This window comes from Ovis canadensis, chromosome 3 (assembly GCF_042477335.2).
Source record: "Ovis canadensis isolate MfBH-ARS-UI-01 breed Bighorn chromosome 3, ARS-UI_OviCan_v2, whole genome shotgun sequence".
Taxonomy (NCBI): domain Eukaryota; kingdom Metazoa; phylum Chordata; class Mammalia; order Artiodactyla; family Bovidae; genus Ovis; species Ovis canadensis.
In genome coordinates, this window is record NC_091247.1 from 217304047 (window position 1) to 217316046 (window position 12000).

General features: G+C 44.4%; 1 protein-coding gene across 1 annotated transcript in view; it reads left to right on the forward strand.

Annotated features, from left to right (window-relative positions):
* Positions 1–4: 4 nt before the first annotated feature.
* FERRY3 (FERRY endosomal RAB5 effector complex subunit 3) overlaps positions 5–12000 on the forward strand; it is a 36281-nt gene continuing 24285 nt past the window's right edge. Inside the window, exons 1-4 of the mRNA XM_069581467.1 lie at positions 5–336; positions 2537–2735; positions 4655–4800; positions 8985–9166. Coding sequence (XP_069437568.1) covers positions 2558–2735; positions 4655–4800; positions 8985–9166 — 506 coding nt within the window. The 5' untranslated portion in view covers positions 5–336; positions 2537–2557. The remainder of the gene's footprint in view (positions 337–2536; positions 2736–4654; positions 4801–8984; positions 9167–12000) is intronic.

A 12000-nucleotide genomic window follows, 5' to 3' on the forward strand; every position in this document is an offset into this window, starting at 1 on the left:
TTCCGCGTCCGGTCCGCCGGAACTGAGCTTGTGTTTCGCCACTTCACTTTCGTCACGAGAGTTTGCTCTGTGCCGTCTCCAAAATGCACCATAATAGTATAAATACATCTTTCGACACTTTTTAAATTATTAAAAATAGGTAGGATGGAACAAGGGAACATTTAGACCGAGGAATTTTCTACGAGGTGCCAGGAAAGAAGGAAAATACTTGGAAGAATCTGCCGTAGCGGATCTTCCGGCTGTAAAAACAAGGCAGCAGTCAGCTGATGGGCCCAGCGCCAAGGCCCTTGGTCAGGACCCGTACGGCGGACAGCTGGGAACTCGGAACAAGAGGAGGTGAGCTTGCGACCAGAGCGAGGAAGCTTCCTCGGACCGGAACTCTCGAGTCGGGGGGCTGTTCCCCTCACTCGGCTGAGACTTCTCAGCCCGACAGTCTGCCCTCCCTTCCCCTGACTCATTCAAGCCTCCAAACCTCCATTCTATTGACTGAATGAGTTCGGTCCAGCTCTCCTCTTCCCATCCCATTGTTGTCTGGAAATCTTCCTTGATTTCAGCACTGGGGAGGGTCCAGGTGGCTCAGTGGTAAAAGAATCCGCCTGCCAACGCAGGAGACGCCGGATTGATCCCTGGGTGGGGAGCATCCCCTGGAGGAGGAAACGGCAACCCACTCCAGTATTCTTGCCTGGAGAATCCCATGGACAGAGGGGCCGGCCTGTTACCGTCCCTGGGGTTGCAAAGAGTAGAGCGCGACTGAGCACACCCATGCACGCAGGCAGTAATAACAAACCGGAGAGAGATAACTAAAGTATCCATTTTTTGAGACACGATTCTAAAGAGTGAATCAACTGAAACCAGAGCTAATGGTTTTTGTTTGCCTAGAATATTGACTCTAAACAAAATGAGACCATGAGCCCGTATTTAATTGATTTTCAGTTCCCTGCAAACTGTTCCTTTACTGCCTCTGTCTGCCTCATGTGTACTTAGCAGCCTTTGATTTTTTAAAAAACTGATATGTTCTTATATAAAACCTTCTTTCTTTCTTTATTATTTTTACCAGCTTCCATTTACTGGTCATGTTATGTTTACCAGATGCTTCGTATTTATTATTTGATTAAGCATGAAGACAGTCCGACAAGTTAAAAGGCTTCCTGGGGCATATCTAATCGGAGACAAGGCCAAGGAAAGAAGAGCAGTAAGCGTGCTCTAGGCAAAGGAAAAACATTCAGAAAGGTTGGAAGTGGAAAGAGAGACTAGGCATTGAAAGAGGTTCAGTACGACTGAAAATAAAGTTTCGTCAGTTTGTGTGTTGGAGAGGAGGGGAGTTCAGCTCCCCAAAGAAGAGTCTGGAGGTATAAGCAGGGGCGAGAAACTGTTAAGAAATTTGTATTGTATCCTAAAAGCAATGGAATATCATAGAAGGATTTTAAGCAGATAATCAGCATGACCAGATATGCACTTGAAAAAGATTACTCTGACTTCAGTGTAGAGAATAGTGTGAAAGCTGATTTGATGGGGGAATGCCTAGGAACAGGACTCCTGTTTGGGGCTAATAAGGAAATCTTCAATTGATGTATTCTTTCTGACTAGATTTCTTCTTTCCCAGTAGTTGTCCACTTTGCTTTGCGGTCTATCCTGTACATTTTCAGTATATTTTCTCCCCATAGAGAAATCTTTGCAGCACCATCTCCCTTCCCTCCACCCCTCAATCAGATCTTACGCCTATAGCCTCTAGGGTCTTCAAGATGCCTCAATCCCTGATCTGTTTCTTTGACTTTATATTCACCAACTATTTCATGAACTGTATCTGGCTACCGTGCATCTCTTCCAAAGAATCCTCTCTGTTCTTCTCTACATGATCCTTACCAATTCATGAGAACTCTGCCTAGGAATCTTGGCTTCCCAGGTGGTTCAGTGGTGAAGAACCCACCTGCAGTGCAGGAGATGCGAGTTCGATTCCTGGGTCAGGAAGATCCCTTGCAGAAGGGATTGGCAACCCACTCCAGAATTCTTGCCGGGAAAACCCCATGGACAGAGGAGCGTGATGGGCTATAGTCCGTGGGGTTGCAAAGAATCAGACATGACTGAGAGACTGAGCACACTGCCCAGGAGTGCTAAGTGGGCAGTTTTTTTAATATATGAAGTTGAAGAGAGACTTTTCATTAAAAAAGAAGCACTTTGTTTTCATCATGAAAACATCCCTACTTTTATGAAGGGATAAAAGTAGGGAAAAAGTAGAATAATTAATGGAGTGTCACACAAAATCTGCGTGGGGAACCATCTTAAAAGTGGCTTTTTGTGACTCCATGCACTGTAGCCCACCAGGCTCCTCTGTCCATGAGATTCTCCAGGCAAGAATATTGGAGTGGGTTGCCATTTCTCCAGGGGATCTTCCTGACCCAGGATCGAACCTGGGTCTCCTGCATTGCAGGCACATTCTTTACCATCTGAGCTATAGGGAAGTCCAGAAGTGGCTTAGCAATAAGGAAACGTTTTAAGTTTTTTTGGACTTATAACTGGCTGAATTTTTTGTTGTTAGTTTCCTAGAATCCGGCTAAAGATGAAAAAAAACAGAGAAAGATTCTGCAACCGAGAGAGAGAATTTGTGTATAAATTCAAAGTTGGAAGTCAGTGCTTTGAACTGAGGGTACCCCTCAAATTTCCTGTGCAAGAGAATGCCAGTCATTTACATGGACGTCTTATGCTGCTGCACAACTTACCATGCTTTATAGAAAAAGGTGACTGATTTTTGGAATTTTCCTTTGTTATTTTCCTTTGGTCTCTGTCATTAGAAGTTTCACGGTAGCATAAACCTGAGAAGCACTGGAAACAACCACAGAATGTGACGCTTTCAAGAATAAAAAGGTTCCCCAGATCTTTCTTCTATTGAATTTTTTTTCTGTATCTCTTATAGCTGTTTATTAGCCATTTTAGTATAAAAATTAAATTTAATTACATATGATGAAAAATGACAGAGTCTGGATTAGAACTCCTAACCTCTTTATGTAGCTAGATGGATTCATAAGGCATGTTGGCTATCATTGGTTATGTGCTCAATGTTTTGCCCTTATAACAATCTGGTCCTCAGTTTCTGAGATGTCATGAAAGAGAAAGGGGTACCTATCTTTCAATAATCTTTGCTCACCTAAATTAGTTCCGTAGTCATCTGTATTATGCCATTTTAAAAGGTCTACATTCTGTCTACAGAGAAGGGAAAATGTTTTAATTGAGAATATGTTGGATCATAGAAGATGAGAGATGCAAGGGAACGTGGAAACTTTCTAGCATAATCTCATCATACAAATAAGGAAACTGGTGCCTAGAAAGGTTAAATAATTTGCCCAAGGCAGTAGTTCTCAAAAGTTGTTCCCCAAGCAGCATCACTTGGGAACCTATTTGAAGTGTGTATTCTTGGGCTCCACTGCATTCACTTTGAATCAGAAACTCTAGGACTGGGGTGCAGCATCTATTCCAGTGAGCCCCCCAGGGAACTCTGATGCGTCCTAACAACTGAGACTCTCTGGTCCAGAGTTACAGACGTGTCAGAACCAAGACTAGAGCACAGGTATCCTGGTTTCTGTCTCACTGCTCTTTAATCTGTCTTTTTTTTTCTTTGAGCAGCAAGTGTGTATTATCTTGCTACCATTACTGTGGTTCAGGGATCCAAGTGCAACTTAGATGGGTGCCTCTGGCTCAGAGTTTCTCATGGGACTCCAGCCAAACTGTCAGTCAGGACTCCAGAGTCTCATCTGAAGGCTCTACCAGCACAAGATCATCTCCAAGGTCACTTGTGAGGCTGTTCTCAGGCCTTATCATGGGGCCTCTTCATACGGTCACCTCTGCACCTGCAGCTGGTCTCCCCCAGGGCCAGCAACCTGAGAGAGGGAGGGAGCAAGGAAGTGCCCAAGATGAAAGCCATGGTCTTCTCATCCTCAGAGCAGTCTTTAAGTAGTGTCTCTGAAGTTGGAATTGTAGATCATCTGAAATAAATCAGTTTTAATATGCTGATCACTCTAGTTCTATTTCAGGTTCGAAGAATGTAACAATATATGGCCTTCCCACGTAGCTTAGTGGGTAAAGAATCTGCCTGCAAGGCAAGAAACGCAAGAGATGCAGGTTCAATCCCTGGGTCAGGAAGATTCCCTGGAGAAGGGCATGGCAAATCACCCCACTACTCTTGCCTGGAGAATCCCATGGACAGAGGAGCCTGGTGGGCTACCGTCCATGGGGCCACAAAGAGTTCAACACAACTGAAGCACACACACACACACACACACACACACACACCAATAATATCCTTGAAAGTTATATAGGAAACTCATTTAAATGCAGAAAGCTTCATCCCCTCTCTCTGTAGAAGGTCTTTATGTGCTTTTTCTCTACTCAGTTTCAGATGAAGACTTAAGAAATTAATGTTTTTAATTAGTATCAGGGTTATATTACATAAGAGTTAAGAATTTTGACCATTCGGTAATCTGTGATTGTAAAGAAAAATAAGTGTGAGATTAGTTGAATGATCCTCTAAGCTGAATTTATCTTAGTTAGACATGCTCTTAAGGGTATAAGCTTGACAGGAGTGTCACACTGGAATGCTTAGCCAGGTAAAATGTTCCCAATTTATGTCTGCCAATGATGGTATTTGTTATCGATATTACAGAGTTAAAAGAAGCTCTGAGCCAGTTTATTGAAGAAGAATCCCTCAGAGATTATGACAGAGAGGCTGAAGCCGCCCTGGAAGCTGTGAAGTCAGGTGAAGTTGACCTACATCAGCTGGCAAGCACATGGGCCAAAGCTTATGCAGAGGTATGAAAATAGATAATGATCCTAAACTTAAAGGATATTCTGGACTCTTAAATGTTGTTTTTTTCTTGCGGTTTTATCGAGATGTTGGGAATGTAGCTGGCATCTGATACTGCATGAGTTTAAGGTGTAGAGCATGATGGTTTGACGTACAGGCATCAGAGAATGGTTATCACAGCAAATGTACTGAACATCCATCATCTCACACAGACGCAGAGTTAAAGAAATAGAAAGTAAAATGTTTTCTCCTGTGCTGCGGCTTTGTTCTCTGAACTTTGATGTGTACCATACAGCGGTGTTCATTACATTTATCACATGGCACATCACATGCCTCGTACTTACTATAACCGGAAGCTTGTGTCTTTTGACTGCCTTCATCCCATTTCTGCTTCCTCCATCCCCAGCCTGAAGTAACACAAATCTGATCGCTTTTTCTGTGTGCATGTTTGTTTCTGAAGCAGAATGATGAGAGTGTTTAAATTGCCAAGGTAATACTGGAACAGCTGTAGAATCGTTGGTTCTCTGTGTACAAAGATTTACTCCGTAATCTGCACCCTGTGTTGGTGCTTGTGTGCTTCCTTCTTGTTACCAAGGTGAGCACACAGGACACAGCGCTTCCTGTAATATTCTTGTAAAGTGAGATGCTGCTTTTGTATTTCTACCCAACATAGGGTTGCCAGATTTAGTCATTAAAAATACAGGCCACCCATTTAACTTAGAATTTCAGGGACTTCCCTGCTGGTCCAGTGGTTAAGAATCTGTGCTTCCAGTGCAGGGGACTGTGGGTTTGTTCCCTGGTTGGGGAACTGAGATCCCACATGCTATGTGGTGTGGCCCTAAATAAACAAATAAACTAGAATCTCAGATAAACAATGAACTTTTTCATATGAGTATATCCCACATATACATGGAGCATGCTTATGTTAAAAAATTATTCATTGCTCAATGGAGTGGCCCAGGGTTACTGTAGACTGAGAAGAGAAGACCCCTGGACAGAATCTTGACAAGACCCTTTATTGTAATTGTCTGTTGACCTACCTGTATCTCTGGCTTATCTGAATATCCACCTGGAAAGGTCTGCCTTCTTCCCTTTTATTAACTAGTAACCAGCACAGAGAGCTTCCCCAGTGGCTTAGTGGTAAAGCATCCACCTGCCAATGCAAGGGACTTGGGTTCAATCCCTGGGCCAGGAAGATCCCCTGGAGAAGGAAATGGCAATCCACTCCAGTATTCTTGCCTGGAGAATCCCATGGACAGAGGAGACCGGCCACAGTCCATGGGGTCACAAAAGAGTTGGCCACAACTTAGCAAGTAAACAACAATACATCCAGCAACAAGCTTGCAAATAACAGGGTTTGGTCTGTGATAGATGGATGTATGAGTGAATATATACAAGTAAGTAAACAAATCCAAACACTTAAGAGGTGAATTGAGGAAGAAAACCCTGCAAAGGAAGGAGAGGAACTGGTCAGGGAAACAGAAGGAAGATAAAAAACTATAGTAGAAGAAAAAGTTTATAGTTTCATGAAAGCTAACCAAAAAAGAGGTAACCAAGAAGGAGGGACTGGTCTGTGGTTCAAATGCTGCACAGATGATCAAGCAAGGAGAAGACTCAGAAATACCCACCGGGTTTATCAGGTCTTATCTGTGGCAAGATAAATTCCAGCAGATTGGTGGGAGCAGAGACTAGATTTCAGTGAGTTTAAGAACAAGTGGGAATGTGGAAGTGGAATGAGTCTAGACAACTCAAGAAGTTGGGCTGCAGAGAGGAGGGTGAGACCCAGGATCAGAGGCTTGTTGTTTAAGACGGTAGAGAGAAAGGCCGAAAGGAACCAGACCCAGAGCCCAAGTGGAGGATCAGTCTTTCCAGGGAGGAGGGAGGTGGCTTCCATCATAGCGGAGAGGAAGAAGGAAAACGTAACCATCAATTCAGAAAACTTTTCTTTGGTAGCAGGAAGTTGAAGATAATTCTCTCCTAACTGCTTCTGCTTTATCTGAGAAATAGTAAAGGAGGTTGTTTGTCTAGATGGGGTGGTAGGGGGCTGATGAGATGGTTGGATGTCTGAGGACTGAACTGACCAGAGGAAGCCAGAGTTGCCAGGCAGCATCGTGAGAAGGGTGGGACTGGCACTGGTCTGCCTCCATAGACTCTGGACTTGTGTGATTTTTCTGCTGCGGCTCCCCAGAGCCTGACTGCAGGTGGAGCTAGAGGAATAAGATGCGGTTTTGTTAGGTGGGCAAGGAGGATGTGGGCAAGACAGTGATTGACTGTAAGCTTTATCAGGAAGAAAGGGCAGTGAGAGGGAGCCAACAGCTCAGGTAGTGGAGACTGTGAAGCAGAGGTCCTGGTGAGGCTGCAGAACCAGTTGCCTGGGAGCCGCTGAATGAGAAGTTTTGGTTGGAGTTTGTAATCAGTGACTGAGTGTTTGAATTTTAGCAGCCGAGCTGTTCCCAGGGAAGATATGGAATGGGTAACAGGCAAAGGGGAGAGCTTATTAAAAATACAGCGTTGAGGGACACCGGAAGGCAGGGCCTTGGTGAATCATCCACTGGGACATCCAGGTGGCCCAGGCTGGTCTCAGGATATGGGACAGGGAGGAAGTGTGTAAACTCGGTGCCAGAGTTCTAGTTGACTGAGGGTGAGTAAGAATTCTGTTGGGTACATCTCGTGTAGTAAGATGCTTCTCCCTGTTCACAAGTGTCACTCCAGGCCGAGTTGTAAACTGAGGCTTGCAAGTTGCATAATGAGCTGATCTGACCTTGTGGGGTTACTGACTGTCTGGTGTTATATATGGCCAAGCAGGTCCCTCGGATTTGACCTTGGCTCCTTCCTACAAAACTTCAGCCCAAACCCGGAGTGATTTTGGAACAGAGCCTAAGTCACGTGGACTGGTTATAATTCCTAGAGGAATGCTGTGTCTAGGGATGCATACAAGTTATCAGAGCGTGGTCCGGGTTTGCAGAGGTGCGGGACAGATAAAATCCACCCTCTACATTCGGCTGATTCTCTTAATAAGTCTCCCCTCCTGACCTGGAGTGGATCCAAGTGTAAGTGAAAGGGAACAAGGGGAAGAGTTTACCTGACTGTCCCAGTTCAAAATACCTGTTTCCATGATTTATCCGTTTGTGGCACGTAAGGGGGATTATTATTTTGAGCCCTATCATAGATTCCCGTTTGGGGTATTTTCATTGGTAAGAAAAGGGAAGAATTTAGATTGTTCTTTACAGGTGGCTAGCTGCCAAGATCAAAAATAGAAACAGTGTTGAAATCTTTATGAAACTTCCACTCTTGCCGTTATATGGTGTGGCCTTTGGCGGGGGCCTTCTGAGCATGTCAGTCTCCCGCCGCTGTAGAGCGCTGTGCGTGTCTGGTGCGTGGTCATGGCACGTGTCCGGGGCCAGGCATCTGCCTCCCCAGATGCGTTTGTGTGTGCGCACTCAGGGTCTCTTTTCTGCTTCTGCATGTTTCTGGGTTTTTTGTTTGTTTGCTTATCAGTGTTTATGCAGTCCCTTTATCATTTTGATAACTACTATTTTCATACATTTAATTGAGGGGACTTACATTTTATGAAGAAAACAATACCTGAGTTCAGAGTAAAAACGTTTCACATGTATATCTTGATATAAAATCCTATGCATGAATTGGGTTATCAAGGGCAGTGTTGTTACATAGGTAAGCTCATTCTCTAAACATATAGCCTACAAAACCTTTTTTAGCAATAATTTTTAAAAGTGAAAAGCTTTTTTTCCTGATGATAGAATTACTATATGCAAGTTATTCTCTTACGTGGCACATTAGAATACAAAGTAAGGTACTTAAAAATCCCACTCTGCTACAGACAGCCCCTTCAAGTGTGTGTGTGTGTGTGTTTTACAGAAATGAGAGCTTACTTATTACCCTTTCTTTTTTTTATTTTGAGATTATGGACACTTCCTATCCCTTGCTCCGCATTAACACCTTCCCCTTATCCCTGCCTCCGGGTAACCCACATTGACAACTGAGTCCACTTCTTTCCGTATTTTTTGTGTATGCTCAGATAATCCTATGTAACCTATAAACACATATGTAGAGGGCCTTTCTGTCCTTTGATGTACCGAAATGGAATCATAGCATACTCACTTCTCCAGTAGTGTGTTAACTAAGAGCTCCGCGTCAGGGTTTAAGAATGTCTGGTCCCATCTTGTAGACCACGCTAGAGCACGCGAGGCCCGAGGAGCCCAGCTGGGATGAAGACTTCGCGGATGTGTACCATGACCTCATCCATTCTCCAGCCTCTGAAACTCTCCTAAACTTGGAACACAACTACTTCGTCAGTATCTCTGAACTCATTGGCGAAAGAGACGTGGAGCTGAAAAAGCTACGGGAGAGGTACTTCCTAGTTCTTGTATCACGATAATTAAATGTTACATCATCAAATAATGACGGGCTACAGAACAGTGTGTTCTCTCTCTCGCTCTCTCTTTTTCTTAAATAAAACTGAAAAATAGAATAGAAAATCATCTTCAACATTAGAAAGTAATTTTCTTGTGTGTTTCGATCTCTCATTTCACCTGGGCAGATAAGGTTCTCCTAGTTTATAGAACTCCTCAAGGGATTTACCTAAACGAATTATGACGGTTCTATCTACTCTTAGTTCTGATGGAGGAAGAACTTACCTCTTCTAAAGGGTCAGCTTTGTTCCAGGCCCTGTGCAAAGTGCTTTGGATGCCGTCTTCATTCAGGCCGCTATATTAAAAAACACACACACAGACTGGATGGCTTAAACAGCAGAAATTGACCTATAGTCTGGAGGCTGGGTTGTCCAAGGTCAAGGTGCCAGCAGACTCAGTGTCTGGTGAGGACCCACCGCCTGGCTTGTAGCCAAGGCCTTCCTGACATTGCTTCCTCAGCCTTTCCTCCATGCACGCTCCTGGTGCGTTGCTTATAGACAGAGAAGAGTAGCACCCCTTCTTCCAGACTAATTCCATCATGAGGATGCCAGCCTCTGGAGCTTACCTCAACCTAACTGCCTCCCAAAGGCCCCACCTCCACATAACATCACAGTGAAGGTTAGGGTTTCAACATTTGTACTCTGTGGGGCCACAAAGATGCAGTTCTTAACAGATGCCCTATCTCATTTGATCCACAACCCTACTGTTACTGCCCCAGTTTACTGAGGCAGAAATGGATTTCCTCTAGTTCTTTATTTCATATCCAATAATATTGTCCACAGACTTCCCAGGTAGCTCCATGAGTAAAGAATCTGCCTGCAATGCAGGAGACTCAGGAGCTGTCGGATTGATCCCTGGGTCGGGAAGATCCTCTGGAGAAGGAAATGGCAACCCACTCCAGTATTCTTGCCTGGAGAACCCCATGGGCAGAGGAGCCTGGTGGGCTACAGTCCATTGGGTCGCAAAGTGTCAGACACAACTGAAGCAACTAAGCACGCACGCATGGAATATTGTGAACATACTTTAAAATAAGCGTGAAATACAGATTAGGTTTTTTAAAATATGATGCTAGTTACCCAACACTAATTACCTTCTGTTGAACTTCCTTGGTTTGATTTTTTCCCCACTGGGGCTTCAGATAATACAGTCTTCCTCTCATTCTGAGTCTGTTCTCAGCTCTCAGGTTTTCTGGGCCTGCACTCATTCTACCTGTTTGAGTTCAGTTCAGTTCAGTCGCTCAGTCGTGTCCAACTCTTTGCGACCCCATGAATTGCAGCACGCCAGGCCTCCCTGTCCATCACCAACTCCCAGAGTTCACTCAGACTCACGTCCATCGAGTTAGTGATGCCATCCAGCCATCTCATCCTCTGTCGTCCGCTTCTCCTCCTGCCCCCAATCCCTCCCAGCATCAGGGTCTTTTCTAATGCGTCAACTCTTTGTGTGAGGTAGCCAAAGTATTGGAGGTTCAGCTTCAGCATCATTCCTTCCAAAGAATACCCAGGACTGATCTCCTTTAGGATGGACTGGTTGGATCTCCTTACAGTCCAAGGGACTCTTGAGAGTCTTCTCCAGCCTGTTTAGGAATATTAAAAAATGCACAGCTCAGCATCTGCAGTTCACGTCAGTGGCTGTCGCCCCTGCTTTCAGTCAGCAGCTGAGTTGTTCTGAGCTGTGGTCCTCTTTGCTGCCTGCTCACTCCACCTGCCAGAAAATTTCATCTCTGGCCATCACTGTTCTATAATTGTTCTTTTTTCTAAGTTGGAAGAAGGTTCTTATTCCATTTAACCCTGCAGTTTTTTTTGGAAGCTGCATTAAGTTACTAATTATCTGCATTTACTGTGTACTTTATATATATTTTTTTCTGTTACAGGATAGTTTTTCAATAGGGATTTGTTTTGGTTTATGTTATTTTTGAAATGTCTTTTAGCCAGACTTCTTGACGGGGCTTTGTTCCCCTACCCCCAAACATTACAGATAATCAGTTCAGCTCAGTTGCTCAGTCGTGTCCGACTCTGCGACCCCATGAATCACAGCACGCAAGGCCTCCCTGTCCATCACCAACTCCTGGAGTTCACTCAGACTCATGTCCATCGAGTCAGTGATGCCATCCAGCCATCTCATCCTCAGTCGTCCCCCTCTCCTCCTGCCCCCAATACCTCCCAGCATCAGGGTCTTTTCCAGTGAGTCAACTCTTCGCATGAGGTGGCCAAAATACTGGAGCTTCAACTTTAGCATCATTCTTTCCAAAGAAATCCCAGGGCTGATCTCCTTCAGAATGGACTGGTTGGATCTCCTTGCAGTCCAAGGGACTCTCAAGAGTCTTCTCCAACACCACAGTTCAAAAGCATCAATTCTTTGGCGCTCAGCTTTCTTCACAGTCCAACTCTCACATCCATACATGACCACTGGAAAAACCATAGCCTTGACTAGACAGACCTTAGTCGGCAAAGTAATGTCTCTGCTTTTGAATATGCTATCTAGGTTGGTCATAACTTTTCTTCCAAGGAGTAAGTGTCTTTTAATTTCATGGCTGCAGTCACCATCTGCAGTGATTTTGGAGCCCCAAAAATAAAGTCTGACACTGTTTCCGCTGTTTCCCCATCTACTTCCCATGAAGTGATGGGACCAGATGGCATGATCTTCGTTTTCTGAATGTTGAGCTTTAAGCCAACTTTTTCACTCTCCTCTTTCACTTTCATCAAGAGGCTTTTTAGTTCCTCTTCACTTTCTGCCATAAGGGTGGTGGCATCTGCATATCTGAGGTTCTTGATA